A 19,875-nucleotide genomic window follows, 5' to 3' on the forward strand; every position below is an offset into this window, starting at 1 on the left:
CCTCTATTCTCTAATTGCTGTTCATGTTGGGGCTGGGTCAGGAGAAGGGTTCAGAATCTCAGGCTGCCAGTGGCAATTCTGATAACAAGGAACAGGCCCACGTCCCTGGTCTCAGCCTTGCTCGATCAGGTTACCTTGGAAGGTGTATGTTTTCCTCTCAAATGCAATCGCAGCCCCAGCACTCAGGCTTCCCTCTCCAGCCCAGCCTACTGGAACTCATGATTTTTAGGGTTTCCCCTTGAAAACTATCCAGAAACCACAGCCATTAAAAGAACATGAAGGTTTGACACCTCCTGAATTTAGGAATGAGGGGGACTCGAGGGGCCAACTCTACAAACTCGCACCTGCTGCTTGAGGGCAAAAAAATGAAGTTCCCAGGCTAGTGTGAGCTTTAAATTATACTCTATTTATGTAGTGACCTGTCTCCAAAGATCTCAAAGCATGGGATGAAATAAGATGACGCGTAACTTTCTCACTATCTACCTTCCAGGTTTAAGTTTGTTTTCCTTGCCTTCATACATTCCACCCAGCAGGCCGCAGCCTGAGGGTGAGGCATTCTCCCTGTGTCCAAGTATCTATCCACTCTGAGGTTATCTGTCAGTGGTCTTTAGAGTCTTCAAGTCCAGTTAAATGATACAAACACAGGGTGGGGGAAGGGATGACCCTTGTAGATTCACCTGCTCCCAGGTTTCATTTAAACCAGTTTATACACCATGCATCATGTGCCAGGCAATGCACTCTGACTACCTGTGGTCTCTGCCCTCCAGGAGTTTTCCCACCATAACACAGCTATGCCCAAAGCAGACAGGACCATTTTCCAGAAAGTTCTTTTCCCTCTAAGCCTACAATTACTTTTTTTTTCTTTCTTTCTGCTACTGACCTAACTTGGGCATTCCTTCTTTAACAGGACAAACATCTCAGCTCTCCCTCTGGACCACCCCTCCTCCCCATGGAAATGAAAGCTGCTCTGGTTTTTCCAGAGTGGAAACAAACAAAAATTACAGGGTGGCCAGGTGGATTTCCAAAGGTGCCTTCCAGTTCCCAAACTCTGACTCTCCCTTTAACTGCTCCCTTTAATTGCTCCACAAGGCATTCTTCATATTGTTTTGAACTGACCAGTGACTTCTCTTGGGCTGAGAAGGGTGCATTTTTAGATGGCAGAACCCAAACTCTAAATGACACCAGCATCTCAAGTATTCAGAAGGAACTAATCCAAAAGCAAAATCAGGAAGGAAGGAGGGAGGGGAAAAAAGATGGAAGGGAGGAAAGGAGGAAGGACTTTACTCTGTGCCCCGCAGAATTCAGCAGCTCTCACTCCAGGTAGGTTCCAATTGGATCCTAGCAGTTCAAGTGCATCCAGCAGGCCCTTCCCCCACATGCCCCAAGAGAATGGGAAGTTCAGCCAAGACTCCAGCACCTGCCTGCAGCTCCAGGCCGGCTGCGCGAACCCGGCAGGCGGGCTGGCGGGGGAGGAGGCTCGACTCACCTGGCATACAAAGGCTCCGCACACCTCCGGAGAGAGGAGGCACTTGCAGGTCTGGGGGCCGCTGCGTGCGCGACAGTGGGAAATTCCTGCGGCATCCGGGCCCCAAACTTACCCACCCCCGGAGGCATTCTGCCCACCTCCCGCTGCCCCCGGGGCTCCGAGGTGGCCCTGCCTAGGTGCAAGGGTGCCGCCATCAGGGGAGGGGGGCTCATGGTGGTGGCCAGAGCTGGCAGTCGTCCTTCCCCGGGAGGGAGGGTCCCCCGGCGTTCAACGGGGATTCACCCACGGGGCGAGGCGCTCGCGCCCCTGTCCCCGGCCTGCCCGCCGCCGGCTCGGCCGCCCGCCCGCCCGCCCGGAATCGCTTTATGTAAATGAAGCTCAACTCGCAGTTTGCGGCGCGCACCGCCGGGGGAAGGGGGGCGGGCGGGGCGGGGGGCCTTCGGGGAGCCACATTACACAGCAACAAAGCGGAAGGTTAATTTGAAACTCACAGCCCCGCCGCCGCTCCACTCCCCGGGCAAAGCCTGACATCTACAGTCGTGCCGGGCGCAGGCCGGGGGCTCAGCAGCGGCGGTGGCCGCGCCCGCGGGGACCTGGGGACACGAGCGGGCGCGCGAGACCCGAGTGCTCGGCCGCGCTCCGGGCACAGGCCTCCGGGCAGGCCGGGCCGCGCGCCTGGCGCCTGGGGACGGGAGCCCTGGGCTGCTGGCCTGCGCCTTGCCCGGAACCCGCCCGGCGGGAACAAAGCCCGGTCCTCCCCAGGCACTGACCCCTCACTCATCAAAAGTCAGCGGCCAGCCTAGAAGCGGGCGAGAAGAAAGGGATGCGCCCTCGGCCACAAAAAGCAGCCTGGGGCCTCCAAACCGGAGCCATCGGTCTCTGGGCCCCATTCACGTCACAGCCAGGCCACTCTAGCATGGGGACATTAGCCAATGTGGACAGGAATTTATTTGAAACACACACCCATCCTATTAACTGCTTTACAGAGCACTTCTGTTTTTCAGCTGCAGAAACTTATAAAAACATCCCCTGCTCTCCAGTGAGACTTGAAGGATAGAGTTTTTAATGAAAAAGAAAAGTGAAAAGAAAAAAAAGTCTCAATTTGCAATTAAGCTTACAGTCTCTTTAACAAGACTCGCCTTGTAAAGCCACATCGGTTCGGATCAGGCATAGAGAGAGATCATGCCCTACCTAGGGAGATTCTACCCCCAAGGGTCAGATTGCATGCGGCCACCCCTGTTGGTCAAAGCAATTGCTGGACACTTTTATATCTCCCCAGGTTCACCTTTTCCTTTCTGACAGGCAAAGACGGCACCACAGAAATCTCACCGGAAGTCCCCTGTCCTCCCTGCCAGAATCCCAAGCTCAGTCTGAATTTACTCTGAATTCTCAGCACAGAAAGACACCTGCTTTGACCCTTTCTGAAAGCCTCCCACCCAGGCTGGCCCCACAGCCTTGAGTCTTTCCTGACTGCACAATAATGAACCATGCAAGTGTTAGAAATAGAATAAGCTCACGAGGCGAAGAGCTGTATGTATGGAATCGTATTAGCATCAAGCACACACTGATGCAGGAGGAAAAGGGATGTTTGGCTGATGAAAACTATCATGTCACGATGTAGAAGGCATTTTACACAACATAATTTGGGTTCAAATTAACAGAAATAGCTAACCTGTTGGGGACAGACAGCCCCTCTTTCCGTTTTAGTCCAGAAAAGAGACTTGAAAAAAAAAATTTTTTTCAGCTAGGGCTTTGGGAGAAAAGACTGCCTCTAGGGAATCGTGTCCGATTAGGGACAAAGGAGAGAACACAAGCCAAATTCTGTCACACATGAGAGAACTGGGGGGGGGGGGGGGTTACAGGGGGCAGCGGAGAATAGAAAAAGAAAAAACAGAGGATGATTCCATAAACCAAACTATGATCACTGCAGAGCTGTTTCCAGACTGCCTGACTTCAGGCCCAAGAACAGGTGGTGTTTTCAAAACACACTATTATTTATATTAGCCACATGAGTTAAGAACACCTTAAAGAAAACCAATTAATAATTTAATTGAAAACTGACTATTAATAATACATGAAGAGGATGATGCTGGCAATAACACAACTAATGTGGCACACACCATGCATAGATGTCCCTGGAAATCTCTTCAGGAAAATGAAGGCTCCAGACCTGGAAGTAACCCATGGCCCACCAGATAAATTAAAGACAAATAAGGAAATGTTTATACTCGCAGAAAATCTAATTTTGCCTCTTTGTTTTAACTTTTGTTAACAGGGGACAACCTTGTAATCTGGTGACATCACAAACTCGGTGGGCCTACAGATAAATATCTTCAATAAAATGAAAGTTAGAAAGCCCATAGTAGCAGCTGTAAAGTACTGTGGAAGGATGGGGAGGTGCTGGGAAGAAAGACCCGAGGGAGATCTGTCCGCACGCTGCCAGTGTCCCAAGCAGCAGACACTGCAATCCGCCTCCGGAGTCCTGACAAATAGAACTAAGAGCCACTCACGTTCCCTCCTTTCTTTATCTTAATCTGGCACCAGTTACACACATGGTAAAGCCTGGTCAAGCTTGTCTGTTACAGGCAAAAATGTAACCGGTAATCCACAGGCAGGCAATCTATGGCCTCTGTACCAGTATGAATACAAAGGCTTGCACAAAAGCTGGGGTGTTACCTCTAACTCAAACTTATTTTCACCATTAACAAAAATAAGGCCTCTTCAAAGGGAGTTGGCAGCATTTGCACTTACAAATGGAATCAACAGTTTCTCTGAAATACATGTTTCAAATTCTGTCCTACTCTGGAAGGCCCTGGCTCCTCTGAGGGCAGCTGCCTGACGTTCAACCACGGCCTACCCAGCACTGACAGCCCAGGACTCTCATCGCCCCGTCCTGAATGCTGTTGACAAATAAACCTACTCGCAGAAAAGACGATTCTTCCCTCCGACTTCTCCAAAACTAGTTTCACCTCATCTGGAAAGCGTAATTGGCAACAGCCAGAGGATAAATATTTAAAAATAAATCAGGGAATGCTAACCCCTTCCCTACTCCTCCCCTTACCCACTCTCGAAGCCAGAGGCCAGCCCCCTAACGCTTAGCTGGCTAGTAAATTACAATGATCCCAACCCAGCCAACTGGCTTCTCTCTCTCTCTCTCTCTCTCTCTCTCTCTCTCCCCCCCCCCCCCCCCAGACACACTCACTCTTCAATGCTGTCTCCTTTCACTTCAGGAAAGGTAAATATGATCTCTGAGCTGAGATACAGTGAATGTCAGCATTCTGATTTCCCGCTAAACCTGGGCTCTAATGTTCACAGCACAATGGGTTTTAGATGGATTTGTGTATTCTTCCAGATCCTCTGTCTTTATTAAATTATACGTACACACTGATTTTAAAACTAGTACTCTTAAATAACCTTGAGGCTTTAACAAAGAAAAAAGCCAGAGGGGAGTGGAGGAAGGCCCTGAAATAAATACAGAAACATTTGGAGCTGAATTGTACTCCATGCCCCAAATTCACCCCATCGTTTCTAGGCAGTTATATTTAGGGGACTGGTAACCGCTGGGTGGCCAGGCCCTCGTGGGTACGGGACAGAATGCAAGCCCACACTCACCTTCAAGACCATTGGGGGCTGCTGTGCCAAGGCATACACTCAGATGTTCTGATTCACATTTCTGTGACACAAATGTCAAGGCTTCCCATCTATCGCTACAATGCTAATTCCATAGATTAATTTTTACCCCCAAATCGTAAGTGGAACATTATCTAGCTTGCTTACCCATCCTCCCCAGCTCAGACCCTGAATCTATCAATGACACACATAAGAAAGACACAAATGAGTAACCATTTTTAAAAAACTGTAATTGGGAAGAGCTTTTCCAAATTAATTTTGAGTAACAAAGCCCACGTTTTAAAAAAGCAAAAATAAAGAACTTGCCTTAAACCAGTTTTAAAACGTTAGGTAAAGAACTCGCTCGTTCCTTTTTTTTTTTTAAACAAAAATAATATTTCTGAAAGGGCAAAGAGAATTTGCCATGCAAGACTTTTATACCCAGGGGGATTCTTACATTTGTATTTCTAAACCTTGAAATTGAGAATTTTAATGAAAAGGCAGACAGATGCTTAAGGACAGCATCGCAATTAGGGTCCATACATTATAGGAGAGGGACGCTTTGTTTGGGGCCAGGAAAAAGAGGTGGACTCAGGCCCCACTGTCTGACACATCCCTTCATACTCGGCCTGGCACACACCACTGAATTCTTGGAGGGGAAGCAGGTTGGAGGCAGAAGAAAGGAAAAAGGAAACAGGAGAGGAAAGAAAAGGGGGAAGGGATATGGCCTCTTTCTATAAATCGTAGTTTTTAAGAAATTCTCAACACAACATCAACTCCCCTACATGGGTGTTAAAATGATCAATTCAACGATATACCAGAAGCACAATAACAAGGGTTTCATTTTATTTTATTTAATGAAGAATGTCCTTTGGGTTTGCAATTCTTTCCCATCAAGCGACCACTTCTTGGGGCAGCATACTAAGTGATAAACAAAAGATGACCCTTTTCACACTTCCCCCAAATGATTCTAGAATCCCATTTTCTTATCTTTTCATTGTAGCTGCATTTTTGTTCAAAATCTGTACTAATCTGACTTAAGAGCTCCAAGCTGAAATTTCACATCTCCTCCAAGTCAGCCAGTGTTTTAGAATTTGGATTTCTATTGAGCTTGTTCCAATCGCCAGTGAGGCCTACGGTAAAAATGTGCTTCATGCTGTTCCGTTTGTCTCTCTGCAGACAAATAGAAACTGTGAAATTTAAAGAATGGATAAAAAAAAAAAAAAACTAAAACAAAGAGGTTAAAAAAATAGGACAAATGTTTTTGCTTTTGTGTCTCCCCGGAGCAATTGTTTGGGGGAGTCTGCATTGACAATAACCATGAGAAGGCCATCTAAAGGCGATGGGCACACAAGGGGACTCCTTGCCTGCTGCCTTTGGTCTGCGAGAAAAAGCACCTTAGCTCCGTTCTCCAGGAACAAAAGGCCAGGGCCATGGAAGGGGGGAGAGGTTACTGGGGCTTTCACATGGAGCCAAGTGTCAATGCAGGTTCATTTTTCACCCGTCTTAGTAGGAAAGCAGCTCACTGAACTTCCTAATGACTGCTTTTCCCTCTCTCCCTATTATTTCTAAACCTAAAAGAACAAAACAATAATATAATTTCTTTTAACCTAAAACCCATCATCCTATTAGAGGAAACCCTTGAGGGCCTACACAGTCAGTTTTTCCTCCTTCCTTTCCTTACCCTACTTTTTTTTTTTTTTTTTTTTTTTTGAAGAGGGGGGATTCCAATTGTAGATCATATGGAAACAAGAGACACTAGACATTGCGGTCATTTTCAGTAACATCAGAACGGCCTTCATGTCTACGAAGAGGCAGAGAACAGAAAAATCAACGCAAAATAAACCCTGAACAGGGATGGAAGGTAATAATGGTGGGGAGGCTGTGGGCAACGCCTGGAAACATTTTCTTTTTTTCACAGCACGAAGTTGCTAATGGCAGCTTCAGGTATGCAACTGAATCCAAGTTATCATTACAAGGTTGGTTTGGGGGGTGGGGGGGGGGAAGGGGAGCGCATGGAGAAGGAGACAATAACATGTATTAAAGACACAGATAAGGGGGGTGTGTGTGGGGGGGTGCTTCAGAGAAAAGAAGCTGAGATGAAGCACTGCATGCCATGAGAATACCAGGGCAGTGGATGTCGGAGTGTTTAACCAGATTTGAGGCTGGACACATCTTCCCCAGCAGGCAAACCCTAGGACGAGGCAGTGACACGCAACTCTCAGCCTTTGAACCCAGACCTGGCAGTTTAGGAGCATGTGCCCCGCTTCCCCAGGCAGCCACAGGCTCTGGCTGAAAAGCGAGGTGGGGGTAGGGATGAGAGGGCCCTGCGAAGAAGCACAATAAACAACTCAAATATGAACGGAAATGACATCAGCAAAGTGAAGGACCTGTTTATTGCAGATCAAAACAAAACAAACTTCCAAACCTTTTGTGTACACACGATAACTCTATAAAAAGCCCTCCTAAAATGTCACCAGGGTCAACACATCAGCATCCCAAGAAAACAGATAACAGTTACCATGGTCGGGAGGAGGGAGGAAGGGGGGTAAAGGGAGGAAGATGGGAGGGGATATAAAACCAGAAGGGGCCAAAAACCAGCTGACTATTCCCCCCACTCTGCTGATCCTTAATATTTATTGGTGTTTATAATCTAAAAGCCATGCTCTGTGTTTCACTTAATACAAGGCCAGACAGTGCTGTCTAATGAGACAGCATTACAATCAGCTTGTAATACTGAATTTTTAATGCTGCCAAGGATTCTGTTACATAATAATATGAAAAACAGAAGCTGAAAGTGGGCTCGTGGTGACAGGACACGGGGGTTCCATGGAGGCAAGCACCACAGCCTGTCTTCCCTTCCTTTTGACTTCCCTCTCCCTCTTGATTTGCAATCAGCCCTCCACCCCTATGCAGGATGTCAGTGTGGAAATCCAGGATTTCTTAGGAAGTCCATATTTTTCTTACTATTATTATTTTCTCTGATCCAAAGTTACAGTTCTCGAGTTTGAATTCTAGCTTATCTGGGGTTAGAGGTCTGAAATGAACCTTTTTTTTGGTGGGGGGGCAAAGAGACAAGGAATAAGGAGGGGGGGAATAGCCCATTTTAAGCAAACCAAACAATTTGGGGGGGGGAACCACAGAGGGAAAAAGAACTAAGATGCTAGGGGTGGAGGGGATTGAAGTCGGCCTACCATATTCACAGCTGCTGCTCACAGTTTACATTGGTGTAATTTAAAAGCATATATATAGCCGCCGATGCTCCTCTCTGCAATACCCCAAGACTGTAAATCTATAACCACTGCAATGATTTAGTGATTAAAAACATGATAACATATTGTGTAACTGCAAACCACAGAACCCCTGCCAACTTTCCTCTAAAGATAAAGGGAAAAAAAAAATACAGAAAATGTGTTGCTTGCAGCGATCTTCCTAAACCCAAAAGATTTTAATAAAAGAACCTATACAGTAGACGAATTGGAAAAGGGTGAGTGAATTGTATGTGAAGCCAGCAAAGGGAGGGGTGGGGGGGAAAGAGGCAGCTTTATGTGGGATTCTTTTCCTTGTACTAACAAATTACGACCTAAACATGCCTTTTCTTTTCTCTCTCTCTCTCTCTCTTTTTAATAGTTTGTTGTAACTGGACTAACTGGTCTTGTGTGCTGTCTTGCATATTCAAAGCTGCTTTGTAATCGGATCTGGAGACCCAACCTTATTTGCCTGAACTCAATAGGGGTTTTTTCCTCCCCCTCCTCCCTTGTTTTGTTTTGGATTCAGTATTGTGGGTTTTCTGTTCTTGCTGGGAGCAGATATCTACGCAGGCAGAGGCTCTGGTGCCTTTAAACTATAGAGCAAACACCTGAGAGGAGGAGGCACAATTTGTAACATGGCAGGAGGAGCCTAAAATATACACACACAAAAAATAAAATCAAAGCAGCTGTAGGGGTTTTGGCCTCTGAGCAGCTGACCTGACCCCAATTCTGTATATTCTTTTATTTCTCCATCACAGGATTCCTGCACCTTGGGTCAGATTCGAACTCAATGTGACCCTGAGGAGAAGGCAGTCACTGAGCCTAGAGAACTCCATGTTTAATGGGGTGTGGGGGGAGTGTAAGTGCATATGCATTCAGACTCCCCCAGTGTAGACACACACAGACACACACACACACACACACACACACACACACACACACACACGTCTGTACTGCTAGGCCTTGGGGCCAGCTCCAGCCCAGCTTTCTCTGCACACACTACCCAGAGCTTGAACTCTCTTCCTTTGGAGGGGGGGGGGTGCAAATCTTCATGTCACAACTCTACCCATAAACACATGTATGCACAGTCCAACACTCCTCCAGAGACTTTATATGTTTAAAAAGTCCACAGATCTGAGTTGCCTCCTCTCTGGACCTGAGCAGGGCAGTTTATTCAGAGAAATCAATAGGAAAGAGCATTTGCAAATATTTATATAAGCCCTGTGCGTTTCAGCATTAAGTAATTAAAAACTAAAACTCGGGGAGGGGGAAGGGAGGAGACACACAGAAAGAGGAAAGCTGCTGGCCTAGAGTGGGTTTTCCTGCCCATACCTCATTTCCCCAAACCACAATCCTTTCAAAACTGACTCCGTGTACACTTTTTATGAAATCCTGTTCGTGCACCATTTGCAAGACTATTTCAAAATCATCTCCAAATATGGATTCACCTACCACCAAGCTTTCAAGCCTGACTATAAGATAAGTGTCTGTATTCTCTTCTCTCTCTCTCTCTCTCTCTCTCTCTCTCTCTCTCACACACACACACACACACACACACACACACACACACACACACAGAGCAATCCTTACTTTTGACATTGCTTCAATCTCTGGTGTAGTATTCTCTCGTATTCATATCTCTAAATTACTTGCACCAGTTAGATATCTAACAGTTTAAGATAAGAAGAGGGCCCCGGAAGTGGTAATTCAGTAAGTGAATTCCCATCCCCTAACCACCGCCCCCCCAACACTTTACACTTCTTACCAGCTACAGCATACCTATACTTTGGGGATTAGGTACCTGAAACCCCTACATGTAAACAGATTCGTCAAAAAAAGGTACAGTAAAATGGAGTTTTAAAATGAACCACTTCCAGAGCGGACTTCCCCTATATTGTTACGGAGAGCTGGGCTGTGAATTCTGCTTGGGCAGCCTCTAAATCCGCTCGAAGAAGTGGAGTGAGGCAGTGGAGCACCCACGCTGCAGATATTGTAGAAATTTACAGTAAATGTAGGTACACGATTGCAGCATGCTGCCCTATTGATTATGTAGATTGTGATCAATCTTCTCCCCTCTCCCAGTTCCCAAGCCTCTCTCCGAAGACCTCCAAATAAGTTGGTCTGCAACTAGCCATTCTCCCAAAGCAGGGAGAAAAAAAGTAATTTTTTAAAAAACATAATAAATCCTCAAGTGTCCCCACTGAAAGGGCTCGAGTCCTTTTTTAATTCCAAAGTGAATTTACGTTCTGTAATTTGCATTGCAGCCACGCGATCACCGTATGTCATATTCTTCAAAGGTACTTAACAAACTCCCTTTTAAAAGTCAGGAGAACTGGAGGCCAGAAAAAGGCAATCAGCCTTTCTTCCATATAATCCTTAGATCAAGTTTCAATAATTGAGACCAATAAAAATTGTCATATTTACCCTACTTCAAAGCAACAAGGGGGAAAAGTTAAGAGTGGGTGATTTTTGAAAGCACTTGTAATCAAAGAATTTGCCACAGTCAAAGAAATTGCACATTTTCAAAAGTCATATTCTGAGCAACAGATTAATTTGCAAAGTAAAACGTGTTTTTAAATTTTAATAGCTCAACAAAAAGCCTGCGAGTACTGAGTCCATATACAATTTAAATGCACTGAATAAAATACACCTAGCTCTACTCTCCAAAACATATGCAAAAAGATGTAGTTGAAAATAAATAATGTAAAATTCTGGACCGTGGTTTTTGCATCTAATGGAGAAAACACAGGGAAGAGAGGAGTGGAGCAGGACGAGGGGTAAGAGTGGGGAACGCAACGTAAACAATCACAGATTCGCGTGAGCACACACACAAAAAAAGAGAGAGAAAAAGAAGAAAGAAAGAAAAAATAAATAAATAAAGGAATCCTCCGATGCCTCTCAATTCAGCCGGCCAAGAAGAGGCTGGCAGCCCGGCTAGGTCTAGCCCTGGCCGCCGGCGCAGCCACTAGCCCCCGGGAGCCCCTAGTGTCCGGGGCAGAGCCCCCTCTGGGCGCGCGCAGCGCTGCCAGTGGGGCAGGGCGGAGAGCGCGCAGGTAGAGGGTCGGGCGACCGCCTCACCCCTCACCCCCCGACCCCAGTCGGACTCGGGGCTCCGGCCCTGCGGCCGCGTTCCCGGCAACTAGAGCCCTGGCGCGGAAGGCGCCCGACCGGCCAGCGGTGGCGACGGCAACGGCAGCAGCGGCGGCCGCGGAGACTGCTCCGGGCCGGGTGCGCGCCCCGCGCGGCGGCTCAGCCCGGGGCCCCGGCGCCTCTCGGGGTGGGGCAAAGTTGGGGGCCGGGGGCGGCGGGGGCGGGGGCGCTCGACACCGCGGACCCCCCCGCCGGCCGCCGCCTTTGTCTCGCCGCCCGGACCCCGGCCGCCCTCCCGCCCTCGGCCCCGCGCCCTGGCCGGCCCTGCCCGGCGGCACCTCTAAAGTCGCGGCGCGGGCCTCGCCCCGGGCGCCTGCACCCTCCCGGGGGTCGCTGGCGGCCGGCGGCGGCGGCGCGGGGGCCATGGAGGAGGGGGCGGCCCGGGCTCGGCGGCGGCGGCGGGGGGAGGAGGAAGAAGAGAAAGAGAAAGTTTGGCGCAGGGGGAAGGCGAGCGGGACGCAGCGAGCGAGCAGGGCGCGGGCGCGGGGAGCGCGGGCGGCGGCGGCGGCCGGGCGCGGGAGCCGGGAGGGGGCAGGACGAGCCCCATGCAAAGCAGCCCGGGCGCCCCGAGGAGCCCCGCGTCCGGGCGGTGGCGGCGGGAGGAGGAGGAGGAGCAGGCGGCGGCGGCGGCGGCGGCGGCGGGAAAAAAAAAAAAAAAGAGGGAAAAGTTGCCACTTACGCGGTTGCTTCTCCGGCGGCGGCGGCTGCAGCGGCGCTGCTGGCGGCGGCGGCGGCGGCGGGAGCTGGCGGCGCTTTTAATCCCGAAAAGAGGCGCTCGGGCCGCGGAGCCCATCAAGGCAGCAGCGGCGGCTGGCGGGGGTCGGCGGCGGCGGAGGACGCGCTGCTGGCGGCGGCGGCGGCGGCGGCGGCGGCGGAGCTGGAGCGCGCTCGGCGGAGCCCTGGGCGGGAGGCGGCCGCAGCCGGGGAGCCGGAGCCGCCGCCGCCGCTGCCGCCGAGCAGCATGGTTGGCGGGGAGTTTACAGCCCCCGGAGCGGGCAGGGGCCACGGAGGAGAAGCGGCGGCGGCGGGGGCAGCGGCTCTAGGCTGTAATTGGGATGCAAAGCAGGCGGCGGCGGCGGCGGCTGCGGCCGGGAGGAGGAGGAGGAGGAGGCGGCGGCGGCGGCGGCTGCAGCGGTCGGAGGGGACGCGCTGGAAGTGGGAGCTGATGAGTGAAAAGAAAAAAAAGTCTTTGGATCTTTATTCTGCTAATTAGTTTCCTGCAAAAAATGGCTGTGATTAATTCAGTGCGCATGTGCTTCATTACCCAGGCACGACGGGAAGGGCTAATTAGCCACCTTCTGGATCAATAAGATTCAGCAAAAAAGAAAAGGGGGAGGTGGAGGGAGGCAGAGGGGAGGAAGGGAGAGAGAGGGAAAAAAAAAAAAAAACCAGGGGAAAGTGATGAGCAGGGCGAGGAGAGCAGGAAGAGAGGATGGGAGAAGAGCCCAGGAAGAGGGAAGGAGGCACGAAAAGTTTATGCATGTATTAAAAACACACACACACACACATACACACACACACACACACACACACACACACACACCGAGAAGTTAAATGCAGAGAAGCAACAATAGGAACCTGGATAAGATTTTTTTTAATATATTTTTTCTTTCTTTCTTCTTGTTCTTTCCCCCTTTCTTTTTCTTTCTTTCTTTCTTTCTTTTCTTTTCTTTTTTTTTTTTTTTTTGGCAAATGCACCAATGTTTAAATGAAATAGGAAAAGAGCATCTTCAAAGAAGAGAGGAGTAAGGGGGGTAATAATGGAGTGGGACAGCTTAAAGCAAAGATTTAAGTGAAAGAGCAGACTTAGAATAGAGGCCACTTTAAATTGCAAATCTGAGATTTTTTTAAAGGAGGAAAATTACCTCCCTTCAAATCAGAGGACAAATAAAGAAAATATGGAGAAAACTTTAACACGTACCATAGACTAGACAAATATATATATATATATATATATATATATATATATATAATATGTTAATTTTGTCTTCTGAAATAAGACGCAATCAATCTTCTCTGGTTCTTTAGAAGGAGAGGGGAAGAGGGGAGTGATGATTAGAAGAAATAAAAGGGGGAAAGTGAATCAGAACTGAAAGGGGGTAACTTAAGGAAAGACAAGAAAAGGAAAAGTTGCACTTGGAAACAAGTCCAACTTTCTACCTTTCTGGACTTAAGAGAAAAGTAAAATCAATTTTCTCGTGTAAAACCTGGAAAGCAGATGTTTTCAAAACACAGGAAGCTATTTTGCCATCAAAAGCAGGGATGTAATAAAGGCAGTGAAAAATAATTTCAGACTAAATTCGTAAGAAAGAAAGCCAATATATTTAAATAGCGAGGAAAGGTCCAGAGTGGAGAAAGGGGGGGAATTACATACCCCTTCCCTAATGCCAAAAAAAAAAAAGTCTTACAGCTACCTCCAAGAGTTTGGAGCAGTCTCTAAACCAAAGGGCTTGAAATGAGAGGATGGATTTCAGATAAAGACTAGGAGCAGTACATCCCACCAGAGCCTAAAGGAGATCCCTGGAATCAAAGACAGCACCAGGGACCCTGCTACTGTACCGATTCCCAGTACATCAAAGCCATCATTTAGGCGGGGGTACGGTACCTCCAAAAAGCAAGCAAACAAACACAGAAAGAACACGAGCCTCTCTCTCTCTCTCTCTCTCTCTCTCTCTCTCTCTCTCTCTCTCTCTCTCCTCCCCCTTTGAAATCCTAGCATAAGCGTCACTGCTACTGCAATAGATTTTTTTTTAATGACAAGCATGTATTTATGTAAGTTCTAAATATGAACTAGTACCATTGAAATTACAATGTCTGGAATAAAATAAAATGCAATTTGCACTTTAAGTGATCTGCAAATAAACGCAAAAACATTTTTGTTTGTGAAGGCACCCTGTACCATCAGGTAGAGAGCGCACACTAAAACTTATTTTTCTTAGAAAAAAAAAAATGTTTTACCCCAGCCTAGATGGATTATTTATTTTAGAAAGAATTTGGGAATTAATCGGGAAATCTGTTTGTTTAAAAAGGAATTCTTCATTTTGAGAGATTTTCCAATGCTCTTAAGAGCATGCAGCTTCTTAGTCAAGACTAGGGGGAGAAAACCGGTTTAGGATTTTGCAGGGTTACCTCATCTAATCCGTCTGAATTCACTCTGGGAATAATGCTGTTTTATTTAGGGGGAAAAAAGAAAATACATTTAGAAAAATCGGGGGTTTCCTCTCTATGAGCCAAATCCTGATTGCCATTCAAACTTTTCCTGGCTGCTTTTCCATGCGGGACAGTTGATCAATAAAGCCAAGTCCAGCCTGGCTTGCTACAGGTTTCACCAGTCAGTGCTTGCAAAACCTTTGTCATTTTCTAAAAATAAAAAAGCTAAAAGTTATTGTAGAAGAAGGGGCTTTTTTTTGTCCCCTGCACAATGTGTCTTTTGTGAGGTTAATGCCATTCTGGGCTCTCGATAGCCCTGGACAATGAGAACTCTCCAGGAGCCTGCAGACTCTGGCTTTTTTCTTTCTTGATTTTTTTTTTTTTTTTTTTTTAGGGAAGGATGAAACATTCCTACAGTCCAAACACAACTTCTACTTTGATTAAATAAATATTTATCTTTATTGTAGCCATTGTATATTTTTACCTTCAGTTTGTCCGGTTTCTGATTATTATTTTAAATTTTTCCTTGGCAACAGTTAATATATATTTTTTTTCCCTTTCAGTCCAAAGTGCAGGTCAGTGTAAAATGTAGCTGACTGATGGAAGACTGGTAAATTCTGAATTTTTCCATAATACATCAGGTAAGGAAAATTGTTCAGCCCCTCAGGAGTATATTTACTTCCTATTTATCTGTCTTCGTGAATCTGCATAAATCTGTTAGTTTATTTTTTTAAGATGCAGCAGAATTAAATTTCTCCTAGTAGATCTTGAAAACTCACTTAAATGCTATGTATTTAATTTCTTTTAAGAATGTAAATAGTACTAGAAGTGAACTTGTAGCTTGTTTTTTATACAGAATAGTGCGGAAGAAGTCAGTATCTCCACTGGTATAGGCTATTTGGGGGAAATTCTGGATATAAATGTATTTCATGTAGCAATATAGGAAAACGTCAGCTTAATCTGGTAAATACTTATGCTAATTTTACTGAGTGAATTCGTTATAAGGAGGAGAGGTACCAAGCTTGTAGGACTGAATTATGCTTAAGCGATAATCCAGCATCTTATATGGGTTATTTTATGTACAAAATGAAAAAAAGAAACCAAGAAATTCAGAATCTAAATCCTTCATTTAGTTGGCAAGAGGGCAGAAAATTTTAGACCAATCTGTTTTGAAGATATTTACAGTAGAGAGAGAAAGTGGAATGTAGGCTAAATATTGCATTGATGTGTATATTTCTCCGCCTCTTGCTCAAAGGAATGGATATATATATATATAAACACAAAAATATATGCATAAATGGGTACATAAATATACATTTGAATGACTTTAGATGTCTTTGCATCTCTGTGTGCGTGAATATATATGTGCACACAAATATACAAGGTGCACATGATGAATGCAGGTACTGTACAGAGCGGTGTGTGTGTTCTCTCGCTGGGGGTTTTTGTTTCCAAATCTGTTTGAAGTTACTTTTTTGCAAATCTAACATAGAAGTGTTGGTTTGATGATGAAGATATAGATGTTGAATTTGAGTGAGAATCAGCTCCCCTGCGATTTTCAGAATCTGGAGTTGCACTAGGAGCAGTTATTCTCTGGACCAAGGTGCGATGGGCCAGTCTTAAGGGGAAAGGGCTGAAGAAGATCTTAGGAGATCTTACTTCCACAGAGCCTAGCGTTTGGGCCCTAGGTTTTCTTCTGCTGGGGGTCTGAGGAACAGAAAAAGAAAGTGGGGGGAGGAGGAAGAAACAAGAAATCCCCGTGTGGAGGCAGGGGAGGTTGAAAGGACGCCTCTCCGTGCAAACTCCAGAGCTGGATCTAAGAGAAGGGTTGCAGGGTGAAGAATGTACGGGTCCCTTTTTGAATGTGTATTGTTATTCTAAGTCTATTGTATGTACGTGTTACTGTCCTTTCATTTGCCACGACAACATATGGATTCCATAAATGCAGACATGCCGAAGTGCATCTGTCTGGCTAGTTAACACGATCCAAACATCCCTCTTCGTTCCGCTGACTCCGGCTCTTCCTCGGGCTCCCCGGCAGCGCTCCGGGCCTCCCTCCCCGTGCCCCAGGTTCGCAGCACCCTGCAGTCTCGCCCTTTCGTAGTCTCCTCGTGGGACCCAAGGTGCCTCGCCAAGGAGGCGGGCTGCTTGCCGTGCCGGGGTCAGAGGCGCCGCTGCCGCCGGCCTCTGAGCGCGCGGGGACGAAAGGGTTAAGCTGCCCGAGCCCAGGGAAGGGGCTGCGCTTGTCCCAGAGCGAGGTGCAGCCACCAGCAGCTGTGATTTAGGGGTCAAGTCCGAGATCACCTTTCTCCTGCCTCTGGAAATGGCAGAAGATGAGGTAGGGTGGGAGAAACAGGAGGGAGAGGCAGCCAGGCGCGCACTTGGGGCTCCATCCATCCGTTCCCTACCCCCAGCCCCCAGTCTACCTCCTGACCCCCAGACAAATCGAACAGTTCCCCTTTCTCCTAGGGTTGCGGGTGAGGTTATTCTAAGCATCCACAATTGCTCCATCCGCAGCTCTGTCCTACGGTTAAACCACTGTGCCCCGAACCTCAACCACCAAATCACAAAGTTTGCTCTTAATGTGCCAGAGGGTGAGCAGCTGAGACTGGGTAAAAAATTGCTCTCCGTTTGAGGAAAACAGGGGTGCCCTCGATAGGGTGGGGGAATTTGGATATTGGCGCCAGCCCCTCAGACTCTGGTCATGCCCTTCGCAGCTGTGAGCGGAAGTACACAGTGGTGTCCATTACGTGCAGCTTCTTGCTTTGTGCCCACATTCTCGGTCAAAAGCTTTCTCTCCCTCCCCCACCCCCCACCTCCCCAACTCAGGCAGCCTGGAGAATACTTTTGTCAAAATATTTTTCACGCCTGAAAGATAACCAAAAACCAAATTCAGATTTGTTTCTGAGGCGTTTCACTGCAAAAGAGCAAAGCGTCTGAAATCCCCTTTTGTTTTGGTGCTGCGCCGCGAGGCACATCACGTTGTGGGTGTCAGTGCCCAGGTAATGTACTGGGGACTGTATGGGGCGCATACACGGTGTCCACAAAAGGGGCTTTAATTGAGAATGAGCTTCCCAAATTCACCCCCACAAGGTTGGACTTTAGGGCAACGACAGTTCTTTTGGAAAGTTACTCCAAGAAAAAAGAGTTTGGGGTGGGAAAAGAACTCGCTGGAAATGACAGAGAGTAAGGGGAACTAGATCCCTGAGGGACAGGAGGCAGGTGGGGGGTGCTGAGAGTTGACAGGGAGATGAGCGAGGGAGGAGGGAGGAGGTTCACAGACTAGGCGTGTAGGGTACGGCCGAAGAAGCTCCGCGATGCGCTCCCCAGACGCTCCCCGCCAGCTTCCAGAGTAAGGGCAAATCACCCCTCTTTCAGCTTCTGCTTCCAGGGCCAAGAGCGGACCAGCTGGTCCAGAAGGCAGCTGAGGTCTGTCTTCGGAGCCCTGCCGCCCCCTAACCCCAGCAGAGCCTCCAAACCGCGGAAATCAAACCAAATTGGCCACTAGAATCTAGAGAGGTTTCATCCCTGGGGCAACGGGGAGGGAACAAGCCTTTTTTTTTTTTTTTTTTCTTTTGAACTCCCGATTCAAAAGAGACCACAACCTGCTCTTGAGTGCCATCCCAGTACATGGATTGTGGGTATGTTTCATTCTTTCATTCTCCCCACACCCCCCACTCCATTTCTCAGAAGTAAAACCTTTAATGAATTAGCCCCAAACTTGGAGCGCCCGGGTCCTTGAAAGAGTTCCAAGTGATAAAGCCTGCCCTTCATTTCGAATACATGGCGCATTGTGAAAATGCAGGGCAATTAGTCAGTTCCAGGGTTTGAGTCAGATTCCCAGTTTCCTCGGCTCCTTTGCAATGGAAATCTGAAATCCAACCTTGGGGCAGGAGGCGCCTCGGAGCTGGTGGCTCTTCTGGGTTCTGCACCGCCCGCACCACCGGCAAGCGCTGGCTTCCCTTTTGGTGACTTGGTACCAGAAGTTTGCACTACATCTAAAGCCTGGGGCGGGTGAAGAAGAGAGGGAACTGACCTCATCTCAACGCAACAAAGTGAACAACTCGAGGGCAGGAGACCCTGGGTCCAGCTACCTTCACTTTAGGGATTTCTAAGGGCAGCACTTGGGGGGAATGATCGAGGCTTCCGACTTGCCAGCTGGAGGCAGAAAAAGGGATCCTTGAGAGGCAGTGGGATTGGGAGCAGGGCTGTAAGCGGGCAACTGGGACCTGGCGCCCATTTGCACAGAGCCCACTAGGGCGGGTGTGGGGAGTAGGTAGGTACCCACCGTAGCACGTGCATTGTTGATCCACAGCCACGCAGCGTGCGCTAATGGAGGGATGCGCGGCTGAGCATCTCCCGATGCCTGCATTTCTTGCAGGCATGGCTTGTTTAATAGCCAGGGAATTGAGTGCCTTATCCACCCACCCACCCACCCCACCCCCCCTTTTTTTTTTTGCTGAGAAGTGTAAAAAGGAACCTATACCGTGTACATATTCTGAAGAAACATGTGCATTTTTTTCCTTGAGAAATACCTAGCGCCATAATATTTCTGATTTAAGGGGCGAGGGAAATCTTTGAAGTGAAGGAAATCAGTGGGGGACGAACTATCTTTTCCTGATTTTTTGTGCCTGTCCTCAAAGCCCGTAATGGGATTTAAAATGAGAGACTCCCAGTCCTCATCCTCCCTCCCCCTCCATTTCGCTCTCTTCGCCCCAGAAAACATCTGCGGTAACCGACTGCACGTCTAAGGGGACGGTTTAAAGAGAAACAAGGTTTGGGGCGTGCATCAACTTTCTTTTTCTTTTCAAATGAAGCTGAAAAAAAATTCCAAGGACAATTTAAGCACTAAACGACATCGAACAGATATTTTCCCACAGCAAAAATTTTCTAATTCGTTTGTTTCCCATTCTTAGAAATAGAGGAAAAGGCAAACCCGATCTTCCTGCACGCGGATGGCACGAAATTTGGGGCCATAGCTTGGTTAAGGCTGGCGGGTGGAGGGCAGGGCGCAGTCCCCCGGGCTCCGAGGATCCGGTATGCGCCAGGCCCTGGGCGTGCGGGCTGGGGCGCCAGTTAGCTGGGCTCCCTACCGGATGTCCTGCGGACCTAGACTGTGCCAGGGCAGCGGGTAGGGCAGTGGCCCCTGTGGGCGTGGCCGCCTCCCAGTTTAATTTAAGGGCTCAGTGGGGCAGCAGGGACATTCGACGCCAGTCTCTTCGGCCCAGG

General features: G+C 48.1%; 1 protein-coding gene across 5 annotated transcripts in view; it reads right to left on the reverse strand.

Annotated features, from left to right (window-relative positions):
* The window catches only part of ZFHX3 (zinc finger homeobox 3), a 244,918-nt gene extending 232,603 nt beyond the window's left edge, over positions 1-12,315 (reverse strand). For 2 of the 5 annotated variants that reach the window (XM_074314650.1, XM_074314648.1), the window contains exon 1: positions 1,487-2,463. Coding sequence is in view for 1 of the 5 variants with exons in the window: in XM_074314651.1 (XP_074170752.1) it covers positions 1,487-1,493 (7 nt within the window). In the remaining 4 variants the exon portion in view is untranslated. Of the gene's footprint in view, positions 1-1,486; positions 2,464-12,175 lie in introns of those variants that run through there. The other 3 variants (XM_074314649.1, XM_074314652.1, XM_074314651.1) reach the window with 3 other exon arrangements.
* Positions 12,316-19,875: the final 7,560 nt, after the last annotated feature.

Source organism: Rhinolophus sinicus, linkage group LG11 (assembly GCF_036562045.2).
Source record: "Rhinolophus sinicus isolate RSC01 linkage group LG11, ASM3656204v1, whole genome shotgun sequence".
NCBI classification, from domain to species: domain Eukaryota; kingdom Metazoa; phylum Chordata; class Mammalia; order Chiroptera; family Rhinolophidae; genus Rhinolophus; species Rhinolophus sinicus.